The 25,587-nt window shown below is 55.0% G+C and overlaps 1 protein-coding gene across 1 annotated transcript in view; it reads right to left on the reverse strand.

Moving 5' to 3' along the window:
- The window catches only part of TIMP2 (TIMP metallopeptidase inhibitor 2), a 56,253-nt gene extending 41,454 nt beyond the window's left edge, over positions 1-14,799 (reverse strand). The window contains exons 1-2 of the mRNA XM_077166139.1: positions 14,598-14,799; positions 14,202-14,443 (exon numbers count right to left, since the gene is read on the reverse strand). Coding sequence (XP_077022254.1) covers positions 14,202-14,331 — 130 coding nt within the window. The 5' untranslated portion in view covers positions 14,332-14,443; positions 14,598-14,799. The remainder of the gene's footprint in view (positions 1-14,201; positions 14,444-14,597) is intronic.
- Between the last annotated feature and the right edge of the window lie 10,788 nt (positions 14,800-25,587).

The following is a 25,587-nucleotide window of genomic DNA, read 5'->3' on the forward strand; positions in this document are numbered from 1 at the left end:
CATCTCTCCAGGCCTGGCAATGTCGCGACTTCTCCTGGAGCTGCCGGGCAGCCGAAGGGGCGCGCGCGCATCAAGGTCAACGGTCATTGACAACGTGGCCACCCCTTCTCCCGCTGGGAGAGCTTGTGCTCGACCCAGGCAGAGCGGCAATCGGCTCCTGCTTCCAAAACCCCCGCGATGATGCTGCTGCCGGGTGGGGCGGAGCAGGAGGTAGGGGAAGGAGGAACCCTGGCCCCCACCCCCTCCCCCAAATAAGAAATCGGACACCCTTGGCTTTGCTTCTAGGGTGGGACCCCTCCACAATCTGACAATTAGGAAATCTAGTTTGGAGAACATTCTTTTAGGCCCAAGAAGTCAAAGCCACGGCTTCTCAGGGTTTTGTTTCTTGAGAGAAGAAAGCAAACAGCAGTGATTCAGCAAGGTCTGGGAAATCTAAGGGAGGGTTGTGTTTGGGGAGCTGCTCTTGGGACAAAGGTCTTTGCCAGGCTGGAAGGGCCCCTGGTCCCTGATCAAGGGCAGGTCAGGAAGACGTCTCCACGTGGGGATATCCTGGGGCTGGAGGGGGCTCCAACCACAGTCCGCCCCCCCACCCTCCACTTCCTTTGTATCTTTGGATACAATGCCTCACATCCATTTCTCCTTTACTGGAAAATATCCCCAAGTCCTTTGGCCTCTCGGCATGGTCCTTAAGCAAGGGAGAAGTTCTGGCAAGGAGGAGGACAACACGATAGCCAAAACAAGCAGCATGAGGGGCCTCTGCGGCCCTTTCAGAAGCCACAGCCCTGACGTCACTACCACCTTGAAAAGACCTAAGCCTTTTCCAGAGGTAGGACCTTTGTCCCAAGCCCCGGCTCTCTTAGCAAGTCCGTCCTCTGGATTAATCTGCCCTGCTAAACGGGGCCTCCTTGCTCTGGTTCACCTGTCTAGAGGACCATCCCCAGTCCTGAATGCTGGACTCCATACTACTGTTGGCTGGAATTAGAACCAGATTCTATCAAACCGTGGCTTCAAAAATGACCGGTGTACTTCAAGCACATTATAGAAAAATTAGAAAGTATGTGCTTACAGAATGAAGTCTGATTTCCCCTAATTTATCCAGACATTTTACATATCAGTTTAAAAAGTCCTACAGAGCGTCCAACAGCATGATCTGTTACCCGAGACCCACTGCTGGGCATGCAGAGCATCTACCATTTCCCGAAGATAAGCAGGACTGGGATGATTTTTCTTGGGACTAAACCCTTGCATGCATCCTTAATTATTTTCCTAGGAAAAATTCCTAGATATAGAATTGCTAGATCAAAGGGATACTTATTTTTAAAGCCCTTGACAGGTGCTGCCAAATTGCCCTTCTGTCTCTAATCTGCTAACATGAAGACAAAATATCAAAATATACCTATCATCAAGCGTTTCCAAAGACAACAGCCCTCCTGGCCAAATGGAGCTGGGCAATGGAAAGTCCTAAGCTGGGAAGTCTAATTATGTTTCCTGAGACGCGAGCCAGGACTGGTCTCCTTGGAATCCTGGCACCGCTTCTCGGCTGCATGACCTTGGACAAGTCATTGGACACCCCCATCCCCCCGGAGAGGGGAGAATACCTGCCTTGTGGATAAGAAGAGGGGAGAGAATCCTTCTGCACTGAAGTCTTAGACTATTGATCTCCTTGTCTACAAGACACGAGGGTTGTGACTATTCTGTTGGGTGTTTTGTCTGCTTGCCCAGAATTGGTATACAAACAGCAAAGGACACCCTGGATTTGTTCTTTCATTCCCTCTCTTGGGAGCCAGTTGGGTCAAGGGAAGAGTGCGTCATGCCACGAGTCGGGGATCTGCGGTGCTCGTCATAGCTCCACTCTGCTCCTGTCCCTCTCACACACTCGCTTTCAGCCTTGGTAGGGACACTCTGGTCCTTTGCTCCCGGGAACATCTGAGGACTGAAGATTAAATGCTAGGAGGGCCGGACAGAAAGGCCCCTGGACAAGAAGACACTTCTCAGGGAGCCCAGGAGATATGGGTGTGTATTTCCATTTCTGCCTTTGTTCAAAAAAAGCACAGATGCCCTGCCTCTGGAAATGGACACTCTGCTCCAGACACAGCCCACTGAGGGCCTGAAGACTGCGAGTGACCCTTCGTCCTTTCTCCCGATGACAAATCAAGAGTGGGGCCACCAACACTGGGGTGGGGCACCAAGCCATGGAACCCCAGGCAAACGAGTCACATAAGCTTGCTTGGTGTCTGCAGGACCCTGGCAATGATGAGTGTCCCAGCATCTCCCAGGAATACTGTGAGGCTCAGATTTCATCAGGTTTGTGCAAACGCTTGGGACATGCCAGGTAATATCATCATGCCAGGTTTTTGTGTCTAATGTTTCAAGTGCATTCTTGGCTCGCATTCCAATCCTCGCCTCATTTTCCACCCTCCTCCACGTCACGGAACCCAGAGGACACAGTGGCCCAGGGAGTGTCCGCCACTCAGTACTGTGTGTTCCCAGTTCACTAACAGGACGTGGGGTTATGGAAACAGCAGAGTGGCAGACCATCAGAAGTCAAATCTCTCTTACGTGTTGGGATGCGGTGTGACCTTCTGGGAAGCCTACTTGCCCTCCTCCTTTATGTAAGGCTGCTGTGACACCCCATCCTTGTCCCCTGAACTCTGTGCATAGATCAAGGGCAGAAGGGATGCAGAAGCCAGCTTGGCAGGTGAGACAAGCCTGACCAGGCCAGAACACGTCACGAGAGCTGGCATGAAAAGGGGATGCTTGTTTTCCAGTTCCATAGAAGTAACTTTCCTCTTAAAGGCTTCCAGGGAACAGCCCACAAGCTTTCTCAGAAGATCTGCGTGGTGTCTCAGAATTCTCAATAAGGGTGGGTGGGAGCAGGGGCTGACGTTCTTGACCCCTTTCAGCCTTTGGAAGAGGAAACTGAGGCTTAGAGAGGGAGTAGAATTGGACTCAGAACTGGTCCCGCCTGGTTCCAAACACCAGGCCTTTCCTCCCAATTCCTCTTATTTTATCTTTTTCTCTAAAATGTTGGTCTACTTCCTCAATCTGTTCATGGTTAAGGCAAGAGTCAGCTGTTAAAGTGGGCCCTAGGCATGGCTCCCACGTCCAGCTGAAGGGGCCATACCTGCTCCGAGTCAAGCTCTGTTGAGTCCATAGAAGGTGACCCCAAACCTGAAAGCGTTGCAAGGAAAGGCCAAGCAACCCTCCGAGACTGCAGAGCAGAAAAGGCCAAGCAAAGCTGCCACCCAGCCACATCCCGTCCCCAGGTACACGTTTACGAGTTTTCAGGAGCTCTTCACAGGCGGAACATTCTATTCTCAAATGGTTCAACACAAAAAATAACTAATAACAGCAGTAGAACGGCTCCGGCCAAATGTGACTCGGCAAATCTAGGCCAAAGGGTATATGTGTTCATTGTACAATTTTTGCTATTTCTCTGTAGGTTAGAAATATTTCAAAATAAGAAAACAAGGACAAAAACCCAACACAGTCCTGTGCCTGGGACCAGCTGAGGCCTGACCTCCCTGTGCTCGGCTTGCAGTCTGTCCTGACAGGGCCTCAGGACAGCAGGACCCTCTTGCCACCAGGACTGGCCGATGGGAGGAGGAAGCAGTGCCCCGGCAGTTCTCGGGGCCTCTCGGTCAACTTCCTTTTGTCGAGGCCAGGCCGTTTCCTGCCTTCTACCCAACCCTTACCACCACCACCAGGAGTTCTTGCTCAGAAGTCTATTTTTTAAGTGCCTTTTGATCAGCTTCTAACCACAAGCTAGCAAGCTATTTAGGACAGATAACACCATCCAACAAAAAGTTGCTGTCTGCAGTGGTCTGCGGAGGCTGCCCTTGAGGGCGACCCAGTTTCCTTCCCAGCCAGCCCCACTGCTTCCCACCCTCTGTCTTCCCTCTTTCTTCAAGGGTGATGACTGGGGAAATGTCAGAAGCACTGGTAACCTGCATCTAAAAGATAACCTAAAAAGGAAATTAGACATCCCCACCAAGATTCATAGATTTAAGCTCACAGCAGGAGTAAATTCCTGTCAAAAAATGGAAGCAAGGGGCAGTGCGATGGTGGCTCAGTAGCAGAATTCTCGTCTGCCAGGCCAGAGACCCAGGTTAAAGTGGAAGCAACCCAAATGTCCGCCCATGACCCAAGTGTCCTTCCATGACCCAAATGTCCATCCATAATCCAAATGTTCACCCTGACCCAAATGTCCACCCATGAGTCAAATATCCACTCTGACCCAAGTGCCCACCGATGACCCAAATGTCCACCTGTGATCCAAATGTCCACCCATGAGTCAAATGTCCACTCTGACCCAAGTCCCCACTTTTGATCCAAATGTCCATCCATGACCCAAACGTCCATCTCTAAGTCAAATGTCCACCATTGATCCAAATGTCCACCCATGATCCAAATATCCATCTGTAAGTCAAATGTCCATCCATGACCCGAATGTCCATCCATGATCCAAATGTCCACCCTGACTCAAATGTCCATCCATGAGTCAAATGTCCACTCTGACCTAAGTGCCTACCCATGATCCAAATGTCCACCCATGACCCAAATATCCATCCATAAGTCAAATGTCCACCCATGACCCAAATGTCCATCTATGATCCAAATGTCCATCCATGACCCAAATGTCCATCCATGAGTCAAATGTCCACCCATGACCCAAATGTCCACCCATGACCCAAATATCCATCCATGACCCAAATGTCCATCCATGAGTCAAATGTCCACCCATGACCCAAATGGCTTCCCTGACACACGTTTCCACCCATAACCCAAATGTCTGTCCATGAAAGCAGAAGCAAAAAGCAATCCATTCGTGCAACAGACTATTATTCAGCATAAAAAGGAATGAAATTCTCATACCTGTTACAACATGGACGAACCTGGAAAACATTATGCCAAGTGAAAGGAGCCAGTCACAATGGACCACACGTTAGATGAGACAATTTATATGAAATGTCCAGGACAGGCAAATCTATAGAGGCAGAAGGTAGATGGGTGTTTGCCAGGAGCTGGGTGAGGGGAGAAATGAGGTGACTGCTAATGGGTACAGGGTTTCTTTCTGGAGGAATGAAAATGTTCTAAAATTGAGTGAGGTGATGGTTGCACAACTCTGTGAATGCATTAAAAACCACTGAATTGTACAGTTTAAATGAGTGAGCTGTATGGTATGTGAATGATCTCTCAAGCTGTTAGAAAAATAGCTGAAGTGTTTCAGGCCGATGAATGAGAACCAGGTTTTCAAGCAGCAATAAACCCTTTTGTGTATAATCTGAATCTCCATGGACCCCAGGGCCCCATTAAGCAGGCTCTGGGCGGGTGAGGCCCCCACCCCAAACAGCACCTCTCCCTCTCACCAGCACTTTCCTTTCTATGCCTCCCCACCCCACAGAAGCCCTCCCACCTCTGCCTTCATTAGGATCCCACATGCTTCTTAACTTAAAAAACGTGACACAACTAATCCATAGTAACCACAGAAAATTTAGAAAAAACAGATAAGCAAAAGAAATTTAAAAATCACCCATGATCTCATCTCCCACCTACAATTCTGAGGGATATCCTTCTTGTCTTTTTTTTTAATGCATGCATTTAAATGTGTGCACACTACTAAAAAAAAATGGGGTAGAGCTATGTAGTAAAATCATATAAAGAAAAGCCAGGGAATTGTTACCATAAAAACTAGGATAGCTATTGCCTTTAAGAGAAGGAGGGAGTTTGAACCAGGAGGTTTAAACAGAATTTTTTTAGGTGCTGGCAATGCTGTTTATTGGCTTGGGTGGTGATTTGATAACTATTTGTTAAAATGTACGTGTGAGTGCTATGCATTTTGGGGAACATGTTATATTTCACAATGCTTCAACTGTGAACACACACTGACCAAAACTGGGCTTTTAAAAGGAACACACCCTGAATATTTTTTGAGGTCATAAACCTCCATCTATCATGTCATTTAAAATAACTGCTGATTATTTTGCTGTAAGGACAGAGCTGAATTTCTCTCCAGCCAACTGGCAAGACTCACAAAGGTGGGTGGTCAGCCCGAGGAGCTTCTTTCCCTTCTTACTTACTCCATCCTTTATCCATCAGGATGGACGGCCACCCTCCATATCCCATCAGGACAGATGGCCGCCCTCCACATACCATCAGGACAGACAGCCACCCTCCACATTCCATCAGGACAGACGGTCACCCTCCACGTCCCATTAGGACAGATGGCCACCTTCCACATCCCATAAGGGCAGACGGCCACCCTCCACGTCCCATCAGGACAGATGGCCACCCTCCATGTCCTATCAAGATGGATGGCCATCTTCCACATCCCACCAGGACAGACGGCCACCCTCCACATCCCATTAGGACAGATGGCCACCCTCCACGTCCCATAAGGACAGACGGCCACCCTCCATGTCCTATCAGGATGGATGGCCATCTTCCACATCCCACCAGGACAGACGGCCACCCTCTATGTCCCATCAGGACAGATAACCAGCTGTGCTCCATGTCCCATAAGGACAGATGGCCACCCTCCATGTCCCATCAAGATGGACAGCCATCCTCCACATCCCACCAGGATGGATGGACGGCCACCCTCTGTGTACCATCAGGACAGACGGCCACCCTCTGTGTTCCATCAGGACAGATAACCAGCTGTGCTCCATGTCCCATAAGGACAGACAGCCATCCTCCACATCCCACCAGGATGGATGGACAGCCACCCTCTGTGTCCCATCAGGACAGATAACCAGCTGTGCTCCATGTCCCATAAGGACAGATGGCCACCCTCCATGTCCCATCAAGATGGACAGCCATCCTCCACATCCCACCAGGATGGATGGATGGCCACCATCTGTGTACCATCAGGACAGACGGCCACCCTCTGTGTTCCATCAGGACAGATAACCAGCTGTGCTCCACGTCCCATAAGGACAGACAGCCATCCTCCACATCCCACCAGGATGGATGGACGGCCACCCTCTGTGTCCCATCAGGACAGATAACCAGCTATGCTCCATGTCCCATAAGGACAGATGGACAGATGGCCACCCTCCATGTCCCATCAAGATGGACAGCCATCCTCCACATCCCACCAGGATGGAAGGACGGCCACCCTCTGTGTCCCATCAGGACAGATAACCAGCTGTGCTCCATGTCCCATAAGGACAGACAGCCATCCTCCACATCCCACCAGGACGGATGGACGGCCACCCTCTGTGTCCCATCAGGACAGACGGTCACCTTCTGTGTCCCATCAGGACAGATGGCGACCCTCTGTGTCCCATCAGGAGAGATGGCCACAATCCACATCCCATCAGGATGGACGGCTACCTCCGCTTCTTCAAGTTCAGCACTGTTAACACACCTCTTGTTTTTACCCTGCCATTTCCTAGCTGAGCAAGTTACTTAATCGGCCTGTGCCTCAGTTTGGGCATCTTTAAAATAAGGATAATAAAGAAATTAATGAGTTAAAACCAGGAAAGGGCTTAATATAGTTCCAGGTCCTTTGCACTGAATGATGGCAGCTTTTACTGTCACCCCTCCCCCCCCCACAGAATCACCCTGACTCCCAGCTCTCTGTCTACACCGGGGCCTCCCCCTGGGGTTGGAATAGGATTAAGGAGGAGAGCTCGGGGTCCAGCACAGAAGGACCTGAGGGCTCCCGAGGGCACAGCCCCTCCTAAGCGTCTGACCTCTGGCCTTTCATTTGAACTTTGTCCACAGTCCTATGAAGTAAATTACCATCACCTTTGCAGAGATGGGGAAACTGAGGCAGGCAGCATGTGCCCTAGATCACACTTTCAGATGAAGTGGAGGGGATGCATTCCACCCCAGCCAGAGGGCCAGCTGAACCACCCCTCTCTTATGCTCCAACAGCAACTTCCCCTTATCCTCACTGACCCTTCCTGCCCCGTGCTGCAGGCCCCAAGCTCTGCTGCCCCATCCAGCACTCAAGGCGTCCACGCTGGTTCCAGAAACCCCTTCCAGCCCACCTTCCTCACTCCAGCCACACCTGTCCCTCGTTCCCTAGCCAGTCAGCCTTTGCTTATGCTACTTCCCAAGGCCCACAGGACCTACCCCACCTTGGTGAGACCCTCAAGGACCCCAGACCCCACATCCTACACTTTCTCCCTCAGTGTCCCTGCTGCACTGATTATAACACAAGACCAAGGGGCAAGAGCACACAGGCTTTGGTGCCCCTTCCCTGCTGTCCCTGAAGCCCTCCTCATTTCCTTTTAATGCCTTGAAGCACTTATGACACCACTTTGCATAAAGGAGGCACTCCAAACACAACCATTCAATTAAAGGAAAAAAGCTCCACGAATAAATTCTGCAAAGAGCAGGTCTCTGAGACACACAGAGGCTGCACCCAGACCCCTCCTTGCTAAGCTTTAGTTCTCACGACCCTGGGGCACTATCCAGCCCTGGCCATATTTTTGGATGGCAGGACCCCTGTGGGGACCTCAGCTCCCTCCACAGGGGCCCACCCAGCCCACCAGATCTCTGGGCTTCGTCACCCAAGAGCGTGGCCGGAGTACACAGGTGCCTGGGGACGTCCTCTCCGGGAGCCAATACTCCGTGCCTACGTGGCTCTGGCCCTCCCAGGGTGGTGGTGCCTCTGAGCAGACCAGGTGCAGACCAGGGTGATAAAGGAGGACTCTCAGGAAGGGAAAGCCCGTGGGCCCAGCCCTGCTGCAGCTGTGAGGTCAGGCACAGGTTCCCACAGAACCCGAAACCTCTAGGAGTGCTTTGTAAAAGGCAATGAGTCACACACCTCTGAGAATCTGGTGGAAGCTGTGGCCTTTGCCCCCAGGAAAAAGTGTGCGTCAACACAGCCAGGCACACAGAGCCCTGCTCATCGTTTCAGGGTTCAGGACCCTCCAAGCCTATCTCTGGATGGGCGTCCATAAACCCTAGGCGATGTCCCCATTTTATAAAGACCATGCCTCAACTGGCTTTTTAGGGCAAACATGTCCCCCCACACCCCGACCCACCCCCCCCCACACACACATAACCTGCCCTCCTGGTGGATTCCAGAGGCTTCCCTAGGATTCTAGCCTGACATAGCCCACCCGGGGGGCAGCTCAGTCTCTAGCTGTAAAATAGGATGTATCTCGGTCACGATGAACTTTCCCAGGGGTGCCCCACATTCCTGCAATGCAGAGGAGCCAGAGACAAGGGGACCAGGACTTAGCTCCGGGTGGGTCCAGTCAGCAAGGTCTCAGTGGGCCAGGTGAGCCAGGCGCCGCCTACATCCTGCCCCCTACACCCTGGAGCATCCCTTGTGTGGCAAGGTTTCCTCCCACTCTCAGTCCCCTGGCTGCCTCTCCCCCTGGCAGTCTCACCGTTCTCCACTAGATGCGTCTTCCTACCCCATTCACTCCTTCTCACCCTGCCCCTAGGATGCTCAAAACAGCAGCAGTTCCAACACTTTCAGTTCAGACACTCTGGCGACCAAGGGGAAGGCACTCCCAGCGTCTGCATATTCATTTAAAATTATAGTATAAACGCAGCAGCTGTCGAGCCTTGTACTAATATTTCTACCATCTCATCTCCTGGCACCAAAATTGCCTTGGGTATCTCGCTTTGGAGACGACTTCTCGGTGCCAATATCGGTGGGCACCACAATCATCCGGGGAGTCTTAAAAACACAATGTCTGTGCCCCGGGTCCTGGGTTCCAAGACGGGAGGGCTGGGGGTGCCCAGGGTCGGCCTTTTAAACTCCCTGGATGTTTCTGGCTTTCCTCAGTGTTCAGATCCTCGATGGATCGTCCTTGCTTGGGATGGAATTCAGATTCCACACGACAGACCAAGGGGCCAGCCTGCGCTCCGATCCCCTCCTCGGGTCCACCTGTCGCAGAGCTCACACTGCAGCCTGCTCTGCGTGCCTCCGCTCAAACAGCCCAGGCGTGCCCCCAGCCTGCCACCACGGACACACCTAACGACAGCCGGGTAAATGTCCTCCCCAGCTTTGTCTTCCGATTCAGGGTGCTGCACACCCCCCAACCCCTCGAGAACGGCGATTGATCCCTTGTTGGAAGCGAGCACGTGTGCTGGGGGACGCAGTATCCATCCTCTTCACCTCCTTCTCTGCATCCTGGCCCACCTGCCTTTTCTTCCTTCCTTTTATCTCCTCCCAGGCTTTTTCCTTCTTCCTGCTGTTCCCCCCTCCCTCTCCTCCAGGGTCCGGGGAGCACATCTCTCAGCTGTCTGGGAGTTCACATATTCTTTTGGCAACCCCACCCCTTGGGCACGGAGTGGCATGAGGCTAAGGGTGGCTGTGAGTGTCTCCCGTGGGCCTGGGGGGGATGCGCCTATGTCCCATGTGTCACGTCCAGGAAGGAGCTGTGGGGATGCGCCTGGAGCCCAGCTGGGGCCCATGGAGAGGAGAGGCAGCAGCAGGGAGGGCCCAATGCCCACATGCAGCACACAGACCACTGGGCAGCCTGGGCGGCAGGCTCTCACCATGAGGACATGTGGATGGCCGAGGTCAGAGCAGGTCCCAAGCTGGCACCATGTCCTGCGGTCCCAGGCAGACAGGAACGGGTGGCAGTGGGAGTGCCCCTCCAGCTGCCTGCCACACTGCTCTGCCATCTTCCCATCTCCCAACCCCTGGGAACTGCCAGCAACTCAGGTCCTAGTCTGTCCCCCGAGAAAAAGTGTCCTTCCAGGGACACTGTTCAAAGCCAAGCCAAAGAGCTTCAGGCACCCCCATGGCCCCTTTCCCCCATTCTGCCACTGGAACCCTCTATCTCCAGACCCTGCAAATGCGCTTGACCTTGTCATACTGCTACTTCTGAATTTGGGTTACCTAGAAAGTCTACTCACAGTCAGCTAGTTGCCTAAATCAGTCAAGTCGGCCCTACTTGATCCAGGCCCTGGCAGTCAGGGAAGGTCTGCAGGGCTTCCCCTCGCTCTGGTCCACCCTGCCTGGTTTTGCATGCTTAGTTTCTCCCTCCTGAGGGCAGTCCCACTTCTCACATAACCCCCTGCAGCAGAGCTAGCCCCTCCACAACTGCCTGCAGAAACACAGACAGACCCAAAAGGAAAACTGTGCTGTGCGGAATGATCAACCATGCCCTTTGTGGTGGCGCGGCCAACAGTGTCTCTAACGAGGACTCCTGTCCCGCTCTCCCCATCCCCCCTGCCAGGTACTGAGGACCTGATTCAGCACGTAGGGGCCCAATCTTGAGCACTCATGTCTGGGGAGGAGGGAACTGCTTTTGAGGATGTCCCTGCTGGTCTGGTCCCCAGAGGGGCATGCACAGGGCCCACTGCGTCCCACTGAAAATCAGGCCACCTTTGGCCCAGCCCCCCTGGAAGCTAGCACGTGGTTCTTTTGGTGCCCTGGCTGTGGGCCCCTTTACCTTGTGCTGGAGACCGCCTGTGAGTTTGGAGAAAGCAGTTCCTGGAAGAGGGAACATGCTGAGAAAGATGGCATCACAGGAGCTCTTCTGGGATAATGTGGCTCTGGGTACCACCACCGAAGGCCAAAGGGGAGATTCATTCTCTAGGTCCAGTGAGCTCCCAGGTTTACCCTGGGCTCTGGGAGCTGGCCAGGCAGCCCAAGCGTGCCAGGTAGCTCAGCTGGCTAAGTGCCTCCAGGCTCCACGTGCTGTGGTACCGTAAGCCCATCGCTGGTTTCGAGCCAGCTTTCTGGAGCTAAGCAGGCTTGCAGGAGATGGCGAAGGACTCCATTAGATGAAAGGAGTCAGGCTGCACCCTCATTGAGATGGGTGGTGCTTCCTGTGGGGCCTGACTGTGCTGGAGGAGAAAAGAAATCTTACCACTCCACACACCCTAAATGTTACAACCTCACAATGCATCTCTTTGTTGATCACGGTTCCAATCCCACTGCTTGCAGGATATAGGAAGAGCCCTCCCAGAAATCTGTTCATGGACAGACTTGTTTAATTAAGGAGATGTGATTGTTTCTGAAGCCAATTGTCTCTTGTAGACACCAGGACATTTTAATAAGTCTGCACCCAACCCACAATTAGAGGAGCAGGCATGCCACGTGAAAGAGTCAGGCTCCCACTCGCATGCCTTGGGCCAGCAACCTTCCTGTTGGGACCCCTGGGAAACAGCTCTGGCTGTACTGAGCCACCCAAGGAGCTCCGAAAACCACCAAAGCCTGTCCCCTCGCAATTCTGCTCCCAGACTGAGTGGGGAAGCTCTGCTGAGAAGATCTCAAGCCTGTACCTCTAAAGGGAGGAGAGAAAATTCAGAAGGTCCTGGCTTTCACTGTCACCTTTATTCCAGGGCTTCCAGGGGCCCAGCTTGCATGGGCCTCAGCTGGGAGGCCCTTGGTTCTGTACCCCCAGCCGGCCAGACTGAGAAGGGATGATGGTGGAGTAAGAGGGCAGCCTGCCTCTGAAGTGCAACTCTGGGCCTGAAGGGGACTCTGGGCTGGGGTGGGGGAAAGCACTGGCTAGAGGATGATTTTGATGCAATGATTTAGACACAAGTGTTGGGAAATCTAGGCAGAGCCCAGGAATGCAGAAAGTGAGAAGGAGCCTCAGGGCAGACTGAAGCTCCAGAATCCAAACCCAAAGCAGAAACATACTCTCCAACTGGGCAAGCAGCACGGAAGAGGCAGGGGAATAGGTTAGAGAGGCTGGCTGGAAATTCTCCCCGTGGCAGCTGAGGGGGCTGGGTGGTCCAGGGTCTAGCTCCTCCAGCTCAGCTTCTGCAGATCAAACCTGAGTCTCATGGCCCTGAATTTCTCTCCAGGGTCTTGAACTGGTTCTGCCCCGTGCCATGACTGCCCCATGACTGCAAAAGTGCAGCTTTCTCTCTCTCTCTTTGCAAAAAGGGACTGCAAGAGTCTGTCGCCCGTGGACACCCCATGGGAAGGCCAACCCGGGCGTCCCCGTCAGGAGGAGCCTCTGATTCTCCCCCAGATCTTTCTGTGCACCAAAGCCAAATCGGAAAACATACCTCACTTCAGCCAAATCAGGTTTTGTGGAAATGACTTCGCCACGCCCCAAGGCGGCCCAGCCACACACCAGTTCCCACATGTCAGGGCCACTGGAGACCGTCCAGCCTCACCGGCAGAGGCCCGAAGGCCGACTGGGATAAGGCAAGGAGTCTGGGTGCGGGGAGGGTATGACAACAGGGGAAAGAGAGAGGTTCCGGCTTTGCATCTGGGGAACACCCTGCCTCCCACATCTGGTGTGGTGGGGGGCTGCTTGGCCGGCTAAGTGAAAAATAAACCCAAAGGCAGAGGGGGCTGCAGAAGCTGACCTGTGGTCATCCCTCATTTTGGTGGAAATAAACTCGTCTGGGGAAAATCCCGACTTCCTGGTGGCTCATGATTGCCAGGCCTGCAGGGCTCCCCACTTCTGCCCCTCCATGGATCTCAACAAATAACTGTCTCCTCCCACCTTTTGGGGGCAAGGAGTCCTGGGGGGAATATATGTTTGCTGGGGAATTAAAGCAGTCACACGAGCCCCGCCCTGTCCCCTCCAGTCACAAGTCTCCAGTTTTTGCAGATGTCCAGGAAAGGAAAAAAAAAGCCATCACTGGGAGCATACTATGGAAGGGCCCTCCTCCCTCCCTGTTCAGTCCTGTTTGCAGGGTCTCCCGGGCAGGGAAGGCAGTCAGCCAGCAACCGGGCCCCTGGGGCTTTAACCTGCTTTTCCCATAGCCAGGGACAGGGAGGCCTCCCCCCTCAATCAGGCAACCCCCCAAATGGGGCTGTTGGGAGAAGCCCTTCCTCACCCAGCCACAAGCCCAGGGGAGCTCAACTCCTGTGTCCCCTGCGAAAGTTTCTACCGAGGGTCTTCACTCTTCTAGACTACAGAGACGGAACTGCTCCTGCCCACACCCACCCACCCACTGTGTCCCCCACTCTGCCCACCCAGGGTGCGACGCCTGCCAAATCCCAATCCGCAATGGGCTCCCTGGCTCCCTTCTCGGGGGCTGGGCTGCAGTGAAATTTCGGTGGAATTTTGAGGTTCAGAAGCATCTCGGCAGAGAGGGGAAAAGAAGGGAGGGAAGGAAGGGGAAAGAGAAAGTACGATTTGGCGTCAACTTGCAGGATTCTCCAAGGAGGCCGAGCGACCCAGAGGCCGGCGCTGGGTCCCTGCGAGAAGCGGGCGGCTCGCGGCAGCAGCGGGGTGGTCGCGGTGCCCGCGGGGTTGGGGGGGAGGTGGGGATGCAGGCGGGGGGCAGGGGGCGCCGCTCCTTACCTACATCTGCATTGCAAAACGCCTGTTGCGGGTGCACCGGGGAGCAGCTGCAGGCGTCGGCCTGGCGAAGCAGCGTCCCCAGCAGCAGGAGGCCGAGCGCCAGCCGCAGGCTGCGGGCCGCGGTGCCCATGGCGGGCCGGGGGCGCGGCGCGGGCCGGGCAGGGCGCTGCTCTCCGCTCCTCGGGCTCCTGGCTCGACCGCCGCCGCTTCCTCTCCGGGCCGCGCGGCTCCTCTCCGGCGGGCTGGTGGGGGGCACAGGAGGGGCGGGGGTGGGGGGGGTTGGGGGGACGCTCAGGCTGCGCGCTCCGCTTCGGGGCGCGGCCCGGGGCTGGGGGGTCGAGGCGGGGTACCCCCTCCCGCGCCCCGGCACATCCCTCCGCACCTGGCCGTACTCACCCGCCGAAACTTTCTCTCCTCTTTGTCTCGGGGGCGGCGCGGGCCTGGCGGGGAGCAGGGTCGGGGGACACTGGGGTGGGCTGGGGGGCAGCCGTTTACCGGGCGGAGACGACAGCGGAGCGGGGGGCGGCGAGGCGAGAGCGTGCGCCGCAGCCTGGTCCCCGGCGCCGCCGACTGCCTTCTATGGATGTGTTTGCGGCGGGCGCGGGCCGAGCCGGGCGTTTTACTGCGCTCGAAGGATTTGGCGCCCCTCCTCCCGGTGGCGGGCGGCCAGTGCAGGCTCCGGGCGCTCCCAGCAGCCCCCTCCTCCCGCGCCTCCCGCGCCTCCCCGGCCCTCCCCAAAACCCGGGCTTTTGTTGTGCCCAGCCTGGCACGGCGGGCGGGGGAGGGGAGGCGGGCGGGGGTTGCTTTCCGCGCCCCCGGGCCTGAACCACGCTGCTGGCCGCCGGCGCGCACTGCGCCCAGCCCCGGCCTCCTACCCCCCGGGGCAGCCCCCCAAATCGCCTGAGGTCGGGAGGAGGGGTGCACAGGAGCGGGCAGCGCCCATTGGGCTCTGACTCAGCATTGGGGACAGCGCAGCCATGGCTCAAGGGCACCAAGCGGTGGTCGGTCACCCCTCGCCTCTTAGCTGGGCGCTGGAGGAGGGCACTGTGGGATTCCCTCCTAACCCCTGGGGTCCCTTTCCTTCCAGCAAAAGGGATGTGCCCTTCGGAGCAGAGGTCATTCCCTGCCACCCCTTCCCCTGTGTCCGTTTGGGCAGATGACCTGTGTGAAACTGACCCTGGGCTCCTTTTCCAGATGGAGGCCTTAGAATTTTAAGTGCACTTGGCCAGTTTAGTTGGGGGTGGGGGGTGGGGGAGGAGAGGGGAGTGGTTACTGAACAAAACAGGATTTTACATAAACTGGCCATATTTTTGACCAGCCAACAAGGGGAAGGGGGTGGGCCTGTGAGCCCCTAAGCCAGTAGGATTGTAAGAAAGGCACTGTCTGGCCCCCCCCTCAGCTCCCTCCCCTGGCTCACATTTTTTGGAGCAGGAGAAGGATTTTTCCCAGAACAGTTCTGAGTTCCAGGAAAGGCCGAGGGACTCAAAGGCCAGGGCAGCAAGAGGAGTATGGGGAGTGGGTGTCCATAGGGACCCCATCTACCTGTCACTGACCCTGCCTGGACCCCGCACCCCTCCGAGTCTCACAGGGTGTCTCTAATCTAGGTAGGGAGATGCAAAAGGAGGGAGATGACATGATTAAGAAACAATTGTCAGCTGCATTGTGTGGTGCTGACTTGAGATATGAAACTTTGGAGAAAATTGGAACAATTGGAAAAACGTTTTTCTGTTTGTGCGTGCCTCGAACCACACAAGTTGGAGAAAAGTTCATCTTCAGAGCAGTGGTTTCGAGTACCGCAGCAAACCCAAAGCCACTTTTTTCCAGCTTTTGTTAGTGTAAAATGTGGTTGTGTTGTTCAGGAAATGATGTTTGATGTTAACTGTTTAAAGTACAGTTCATTCAGAAAATCATTGCACACTGAATGGCTGTAACCTTTCCATTTCTCTTTCTTTTTTTCCATTATGAGTGGAACAAAAGGCTACCAAGATATCCAGAACCTTGAACCAATATGTTAGTTTTTAGGAAAGAAACACATAATTTAGGGACTCGGTCTTTTAGGTAAGATATCCATGTAAGTAAGTGTACATTAGTGGGATAAATACCTTCCAGGTGAGTTTGATGGCTTCACTGTAGGTATCAAGAGGAAGTAAAGGGTCTGACCTGAACCTCTCATGGGGCAGACACACCTCACCTGCCTTAGAATTCCCTCCCACTGAAGCATTCCCACCAGCACATCAACAGGCTGGAGTTTCTCCCCGCAGCAGGTGAGCAAACCTGTACTCGGGACCACACTTCTGCCACCGCAGTGCCGGTTGCTCTGCTCCCTTAGAGTGAATCTCTTACAAGCAGCCACCTGGACGAGAAGTTTCCAGTTCTCCTCCTCCCTTCTCCTTTGCTCATGCTCCAACCTGGCCCCATCGGTCACTCTGTCAAGGTCACGCAGATCTAACTCCCACAGGCTGAGTCGTGTCTTACTGGACACACTGGGCACACCCTCCTCCCGAGCTCCCCCCCTTGGCTGGCGGGGTGCCATCTCCATCTCTCCTGGCCCTCTGGCCTGCATGCCTGTCATCCGGTGCCCTCTGCAGGCCCCTCTCATCTCCCACCTGTGTCTTGCATGGCCAAACACAAAGCTGCCACAGTTCCCCTTCTCGATAATGGCATCTCCATCCTCCCACGGTGGGGTCCAGCCCACCCCATTCTCCCCATCCCCTCTCCTGGCCCAATTTTTCCATCACCACTTAAAATAGTAAACTTAATTTAGTTATAATCTATCCTTTCCCCCACTGAGTAGAAGCTCCAGGGGAAAGAAATTGTTGTTTTGTTTGTTTCTGTGTCCCCAGGCCTAGTACGTGTTAAGAGTTCATTACATACTTGCTGAATGAATGAGGGAGGAGAGAGAGAAGAAGGGAGGGGATGATTTTCAAAGGATAAGCTGGGACTTTCATGGCAGATGGGATGGGCCTGCAGGGGAGTTGACAATGATTCCCTAAGGCAGGAGCCCAGGAGCGCAGTGAGCAGAGAGGAAGGAACACAGGGGTGGGGGGGGAGGCCAGGGAGGGCTCAGGAGGGAGGGGAACTATCCCCTCTCCCCACACCCCACAAATCAGAGCATCTGATACAGAAAACTAGATTCCCTCCACTCCTTGCTTTGCAGATTCCTCCCTCCCTCTTTTTCTCCCTTCCTCCCTCTCTCCTTACCTTCCTTCCATCAACAAATATTTCTTTGAGCGTCTACTGTGGACTAGCCACCGATCTGAGAGCAGAGGATTCAGAAGTCACCAGAGTGGACAGAAGGCCCTGGGAGCGGCAGGTGGAAAGATCCTGAGGCCCAGAGGCTGGGGCAGGAGGTTGGGGTAGGAGATCAGGGCGGCCAGAGGAGAAGGAGGTAGGAGTCTGGTCAAGAGGCTGGGCAGGGAGCAGGAAGAAGGTTGGAGCAGAGGTGGGAGAGGGTCCAGTTCATGTTCTACCAGGACAAAGTGATGTGGTGGGTAGGGCAAGAGTGGGGGCAGGGAGCAGGATGGCAAGGAGATGGGAGAGAGAGGCAGGTTAACTCAGAGCCACCCGGCAACCGGCCCCCCCTGGCAGCCAGACGACCTTGGCTGACCTTGCCAGCCCTCTACCTTTCCATCCTCAAAAATGGTGATGGAAAGCTTTCTGCATACGATGGCTGCGGTGGGGGAAGTCGGGCTAAGTCCTGTGCAGGCATCTCACCTGAGGGGTAAAGGGACTCCCCCTCGGACATAGCAGGGGAGGGCCAAAGGCTGATCCCTGGAACCCAGGTCTGCCCCTCCCAGCCCGCAGCCCCCGTCTTGTCCCTGCAGGGTCCTTGGCTCCCACAGCCCACCTGAGTCTGCCGGCCCCTCCTTAAGGCCCCCTCACACTTGCCCTCCACCTTCTCTCCCCATCCCTAAGCCAAGGAAGCAGAGAAGGAATCTACTAAAGGTGCCTGCCACCCTCCCCAAATCGCTCTTTCAGTGGCTCTCTGCCCTATGTCCCATGGCTCATGAAAGCAGGGTGGTTTCTGGGCAGGAGGGAGGGCAGGGTCGGGGATGAGGAAGGAGGCCCCGGGGCTGTAGCTGGCAACCTCTTTCTCACTGTTCAACCAGCCTCCTCTGCCGCTCACCTTGACATTGCTGGGTGGGACAGGTGGGAGCTCTAGGAGAGCCCCTGTCTTGGAATCTGTATGTACTTTGACCCATGGCTCCAAGTGGGGGCTGGGGGAGGAGGGCAGATAGGAGGCAGCGTGGCACCTGCTGGCATGGGGGAGCTAGGTGTGCAGGGAGGGGCTTCCAGGGTCCCTCGGACCTTGCTGCCGATCAGGAAGACTGGCCCTGCCCCCCCAGAGATCTCACAGGCCTGAGTTGGCCAGCACCCTCAGCTTACCCCACCTCTGTCCACACACACCCAGAAACACAGCCTGGGCTTGGCCGAGTAAATACCATCCAGGGGCCAGGAGGAAATGCCAACAGGCTTGACGAGCTCTTCTCCTCCGCTCCTCTCTGGTTCCCATGTCCACCGGCCTTTGGCCCCACTCAGCCGCACTCCACGCCCATCCGGCCGTGAGACAGGCAGCGGAAGCGCCTGTTCTCGGTAGATCCACTCTCCCAGTTTGGATGAGGTCCATTTCCTCTTGAACATATAGCATTCCCTCCCTAGAGACAGCTTGAGCGGAACAGAAGCCCCCACACTCTTTCTGGCAGGTTCTGGAGAGCTGGGCACACTGCTCAGCGTATGGGCATAGCAGTTGGCCCCGTGCATTCAGGAAGAAGGACCTGAAGTCATGGGGCCGCAGTTCCCAAAGGAGGGCAGTGTCATGGACAGGTCTGGGGACAGCAGAGAATGGGTGGCTATAGGGGGAGGGAACCTGTCCGTGGGTCTGGCTGGCTGGGAAGAGGACCGCGGTACTGTGATGTGTGGCCCCCTCGATTGATGGGGTGCACCAGGGTTACGATGGACCTTCCCATCCACTCTGAGTGCCAGACACTTGGCCCAGCCCAGGTACCTGTACACAGCGTCCCCAGAACACCACGAGGATGGCAGGAGAGTGAGTCAGAAGTGACGGCATGCGGGCGGGGACCTGTCAGTCTGCTCGGCATTGTGGCATTCGGCACTGGGTGTTGATTCCCATCTCTCCTTCACTCCAGCCGGCGCGTCTGAGCTCAGCCTCGGCAGGGCTGACATCTGGGCTGCATCTTTCCTCGTGGCAGGGGTTCTCCTCGCCACCGTGAACTTTCAGGCAGCACCCCCAGCTTCCGGCCTCTACATTCCAGTAGCAAATCCCACCCCATGTGGCGGCAACCCAAACCACCTCTTGACCTTGTCAAACATCCCTGCTAGAAATCGCCCTGCTAGAGACCCACTAACTTAGGGAGACTGATCATGGTCTTTGAACCCGAGAAAAGCATGATACAGAAAGCATGATACAGAGACAGATAAGGAACGAGGCTGCGTTTTTGTCAAGGAGACAGTAAGGCAAAGGGGGCGTGGCTGTGTGGACACTTGAGCATGGTTAAGCTTCAGTTGGACATTACTACCTATCGTAGCTTGTCAAACCCCAACCAAAACCATTCCAGCCAATCCTAAAGAACACCTAGGGCATATATAAGACTCTACAAAGGTTCCATGCTCTAGGGTAACTTTCCAGAAACCTTCAACCTCCAGATGGGACCCTGGACCAGATAAGTCCTGAAACCTAAAGGGCCCAGCCTCTCCAGAACATCAGATAGTTCCATCCCCCATCCCATATTATTATCAGCCCCTTCCACATGAAAAAGTTAGACTGGGCATAGCCCATATACCCCCAAAGACTGGGAGAAAGATCAAAGGAGAAGGAGGAGTTATAACAGAGAAGATAGGATTTAACAAATGAGTATGAGTGCTCAATCATTGAATTGATATTTCTTTTAGTCTGCAGTATCTTAGAGCAGCTAGAAGTAAAAACCTAAAACTGTGGAATTATAACCCATACCAAACTCTGAAATCTGTTCTACAACTAATTGTCGTGATGTGGTTTGAAATTTAGTGCTTTTTTGTGTATATGTTATTTTTCACAAAAAAAGGGGAAAAAGTCGATTGAGATGATACAAATAAAGATGAGCAGGAGGAAATAAAAAAAAGAAGAAATATACAAATTAATAATAAAAAATATATATGAAGGGCGCCCCTGGGTGGCAGAAGCCTAGGGGACAGAATGCAGGTCTTACACCCTGTCCCTTGTGCAGGGAACGCAGTTTTCAGACGTGGGTTCAGCCCTAAAGTGAACACCTCTTTGGGCAGAAATACGGATTTTCCTCTATTTTCTATGTGGCGCTATCCGTCTTTCCTGGCTGCAGCTTTTCGTTTCCCTTTGCGTGCTTCCACCCATCCTCTCTGCTTGTTCCTTTGGGCCCTTTGGCTGTGTCCCTGGCGGCTCTTCTGTCGTGCCGCCCGGCACCTTTAAGAAGGCGAGGAGGACTGGAGACTGGGCCCCCCACCTTCTGCCAGCTGGCCCTTCCCCTCTGCGGCACATTGCCCTGGGCAGGGCGCAGCCTCCTCCACCACCGGCGGGGACCCAGCGCCTCCGTGCTGTTGGGTGCAAACGCCGGGTGCCCCACCTCCAGAAGAGAAGGAGCCGAGAAGGGGAGGCTGTGCTGGTGCAGGGCAGAGACCCGTGAAACTGTCGGCCTTAGGAGAGTGCCACCCCTGGGGACCTGGGGACAAGCATCCTGGATGGAATCATGCAGCTCCTGCCTGCTGGCCACGGCCTCACGCCAGGGGGCTCAGGGTCCACGCCGCCCCCCCCCCCCCCCAGAGAAGCAGGAGGTCCCCTGGATCCTCGCACAGACTTAGTTCCTGTAGAAACAAACACTACGGGAGCATCACCCCCAAACCCGTGGATTTCAGGCCTGTGCCTTCCATTGCCACTGGGCTACCCATGCCCGAGCTCCCTCCTAGCCCAGACGGCATCATGGTTCCCTTCCTGGACGGGTTAGGGACCCGGGGGCCCGGCGCCCCTCCGTCCCCAGCTCTCTGGGGGAAGCAGCTCAGGCTGGCTTTCTGGAGACCAGGGCAGGCCGCCGCAGGGATGGCCTGCTGCCTCACTCCTCCTGGTGTCAGGTTCCCTCGGTCTGGAAGCCGGGGCCGGAATCTCGGGGCTCCACCAGCCCCAATCCTCCTCCGTCTTTGGCCTGGGACAGGGACAGGCCATGGCCACGGGGTCGCCATCGGAGGCTGGCTTGGTGGCGCAGGCCCCGTGCTGAGTGCGGCAGTAAATTTCATTTCAAGGTTATGATTAAGACTGCACCCAAGAATTTCCTCCCTCTCTCCTCCCCTCCCTAGTTCTGTTTTTCTTTCTATGTTGTGCTTTCCTGACTTGTCTTCTTTTCCTCGCTCCTCTTCTCCCCTCTGGCTCTTCCTTCTCTGGGGCTGCCTCAGCTGTCAGCCCAGGGCCGCTGGCACCACCTGCCTGCTCCTCTCGGCCCCTAGCCCAACCCCAGCCCACTTCCGATTCACCCATTCATCCCAGCCTGGCTCCTCCTATAACCCTCTGCGGAGTACAGGGCCCCAGCTCTCAGCCCCTGCCTAGCCCAGTTGTCGGGGTCCGCCCAGCTGTGGCCCGGGAATAAGGTTCATCACCTCTCAGGGTCCCCCGCATTTCCCAGCTTCGGCTCTGCCTCTGCTCGCAGGTGTCATGAAACCACAGGTACAGAGGGACGGCACTGAGGTCTCGGCAGTACATTCTGCAAAAGTGGGGGGACGCACCACGTGCCCCCAGGTGCCCTCTGTTATGTAGGAACTGGCCTTCTGACTCCCTTGTGGGATGAGTAGCCCATGGGGTCTTCCTCTGCTCCCCTGCACTCGGCAGATGCCACCTGCTCTCAGCTCTCCACTGTGTCCCCAGCTGAGCCTGGAGGTGGCTAACCACCACTTCCCCACCCCCACCCAGCAGCCAGAGATCGGCAGGGTTGAGTTCAGTCCCAGGGTGCCGTCCAGTTGGGGTTGTGTGGAGCCCAAGCTGCCCAACAGCAGGTAGAGATGGGACCTGCATATCCATGACCTACTGCCAGGGCTGCTTTGGAGAATCTTCCTTTGTACCTTATCTCATGGGTTGGTTGTTTTCCTGTCTGTCTTCCCCACGAGACAGCACACTTAAGGCTATAGTTCATTCATTCATTCCTTTGTCCAACAAGTTTTGACAGAGCCCCAGCCACATGCCAGAGCTGCTTTAGGTGCTGCAGGCGCGGGGGCAACGAGCCAGAAGCGCCCCCCTCCCCCACCTCATACTCTTCAGTGGGAAAAAGAGACAAAGGGGCAGCTGCAAAGAGCGTGACCGTGGGAGGTGGGGTGGTCCCTGGAGGCTGTCTGGCATGAGGCTGTCTCAGACGTAGCCCAGAGTTGAGTCGAGTTCTTCGGAGAAGAAGGGGAGCTGGGATTAGATGGAAGGGCCTGCAGGCGTGGAGGGTGGAGCTCCAGGAAGCTGAGGTTGGGGTGCAGGGCGGGGGGGGGGGTGGGTGTCCGGGCCTGCACGCCTACACGGCAGCTCTGAAGGTGAGTGGCAGGCAACAGGGACAGGTAGCAGCTGTGCACAGTGACTCACTGCTGGCAGCACGTGTTCCCGCTGAGATATACGTTCACCACTCATCGTCAGGGTTCTTGGACAACTCCGGAGTCCACAAGGGAGAGGGCAGGAGCGGGCAAGAGGCTCCAGGGTCCCTGGCCGGTCCCGATAGGGGCGTGCTGTCTCTGCACCTTCCTGTCCGGAGCAGGGATGGACCACTCCTCAACCCTGGCCCCGCTCCAGCTTTTTACAAACATTCGCATCATGCAAATTTCCAACGTATTCAGAAGGAGCCAGCACAGGGTAATGAGCGCCCACACACCAATTGCCCAGCTTTGAAAATGATCAACTCATCCAATTTTGTTTCATCAACACCCGCCCCAGTGGATTATTTTGAAGTCAATCCCAGACGTGGTAATTCATATGTAAATACTAGAGGAACATTTTTCATGAAGGTTTATCTGTTGCTGGTGGGTTTCCTCCCGGGGAAAGAAGCATGCTACCTTTATTCTTTCGAGAGTTCACCTCTGCACTGGACTTTTCTTGCTTCGTAGAGCAAATCCAGCTTCCCGGCACTCGCCTCTCTGAATCTTCACCCCCTGTGAAAATACACACAGCCCCTCACCCACGTGGGAAACATACCCTGTGGGTGCCTCGAGGCCTAAAAAAAAGAAATACATGCAATAAACTTGGCAGAACGGCTAGATCACGGGTTTTATTTCCCCTTCCCCATTCCTTTTCTGGATTCACCCAGGACTCTTCCCAGGGCATCTGCCGCAGTTAGAGGCCCTGCAATCTCTCAGAAGTCCAGATGTTTCCTGTGAGTGGGGGTAGGGGGAGCTATTTGGAATATTATTATTAGCTACATTGGCAGAGCACTTGCTACAAGCTGCTTTCCATCCATGATCTAGTCTAATTCTCCCTGCATCCTGCAGTGGAAGGGGGACAGTTTAACATGGCAGTGAAGTTAAGGATCGGAATTGGGTAAAGTAGGTTTTATCTCCTGTCACAGGCTGTGTGGTCTGTACATGATTGTTTATCCTCCTTCAGACTCTGCGTCCTCATTAGAAAAATGGGATCCCACTATTACCTGCCTAAAGGAGCTCCAGGCAAAGTGCCCGGCACATGCGAAGTTCTCAATGATACTGGCTACCAGTCAAGAAAGGAAAGCAGTGCATGCAGTTAGGAGGTCACTGGAACCAGGATGCAAACTCAAATCGAACAGGGTCTGTTACTTTTTTCCACTGGCGGCATGCCCAATCTGCATCCCATTTTTGGGGGTCCCCAGACCACTGCTGCCCATTGGCTTGGGACATTATCTGAAAGGTCCCCCTGTCCCGAATCCATCTCCTTAGAAACCACGGTTGGGAGTGCCATCCACTCCCAGGGAAGCACACTTGTCCAGAACCCGAGGCTCTTGGGAGTTGGCAGCAAAGGGGCCTCCCCTCTGAGGGATAGGAAAGGAATGAAAAGAGGGAGTCTTCCCTCACCTTAATGTGGGTAAGGAGTGAACCTTCCACCTGGGGCCAGGTATCTGTCGTGTTAGTCCAGATCTCTGGCTGATGAGGAATAAACACCCAAATGAGCTTAGTTAGACGGAAATGGGCTTTGTATGAAGACACAAGGGAACTCAGGTAACTTACCTGTGAGAAGTCCAGCTGGGCACCTGGGGACCTGGAGAGTCCCCGGCAGCTTTCTCCTTCTAGCTTGTTTCACTCCTACTGAATCTCGACTGGTGGCTGCTTTCTGGCTTTCTCTAGGGTTCCATGGCCCAGAGTGCCCGTCCACATCCCAACTCTACCTGCCCTTTCCGTGTCACATATGCCCCTTTAGCTCGCTGGGTCTTGAGGTCACGTTCTTGTGAGGGAGGATGTGATTGGACCTGACGCGTCAGGTGACCAGGCCACGCCCACACTGCTCCCTGGGACCTGCTCAGCAAGGGGGTGGGAACGGACCCCCTCTGGAGGGAGGCAGCACCCTCAACCCTCGCGTCACAGAGGCCAGGGGCCCTGAATTGGCTGCCTTGAGACCCCCTGTCACCTTTGAACACGTCTGAGATGGGAGAAAGCAGTCAGGGTCTGGGCCCCGGAAGCTACCTACACCCCAGGCCTACAGCCCCACCTGCCTGCGGGGGAGGTTTTTCCCACCAGATGGCTCTGGCTGGGACACGCCCCCACCCAGGCCTTGATGAGGGAGGGGAAGGCCCCTATTCGAGCCGGGTGAGGTGGGAATCCTGGTGGCCCCCTTCTCCCTGGCACCATCCACGTTTGTCATGATTCGGTCTCCTGGGGCAGATGCAGAGGGCAGAGTCTGCTGTAGGCTGGGCGCTGCCTGGAAGGCATGCCTGGGGCTGCCTCTCTCCTTTAAGCTACCAAAGAAAACATTTTGTGTGGGTTCCCTGTAAGCCGAGAATGAAGATGCAGCACCCGGCAAGAGGAAGAGGGGCAGGGGGTCCTCATTTTCTCCAGAGTCCAGAAAATGCCCGGGATGGCAAAAGGCAGGACACGGCGGGGACTGCAGTCTGCCTAATCCCAAGGGGTCCTGGGAGCAGAGGGACCAATGGGGTTGGGTGGGTGTGGGGGTGGTAGAAAGTGGAGTTGCTGGGAAGTGTGTCTTCACGCTTCCGGAGAGGAAAACACTAGAAATGACTTCTTGAGGGAGAATGCAGGAGCTGTAGCTTAAAATAAACAATGACAACAACAAAATGTTCCAAAAAGTACAGAATTCAGGCTGAGTTCATAAAGTTCAGATAAACAAAAAGGAAGGAAAAAACAACCTGACACTCAAACTGTCAGAGAGAACCACTGTTAACATTCTGGCATATGGGGACATTCTCAACACTGTATG

This window comes from Tamandua tetradactyla, chromosome 6 (genome assembly GCF_023851605.1).
Source record: "Tamandua tetradactyla isolate mTamTet1 chromosome 6, mTamTet1.pri, whole genome shotgun sequence".
NCBI lineage: Eukaryota > Metazoa > Chordata > Mammalia > Pilosa > Myrmecophagidae > Tamandua > Tamandua tetradactyla.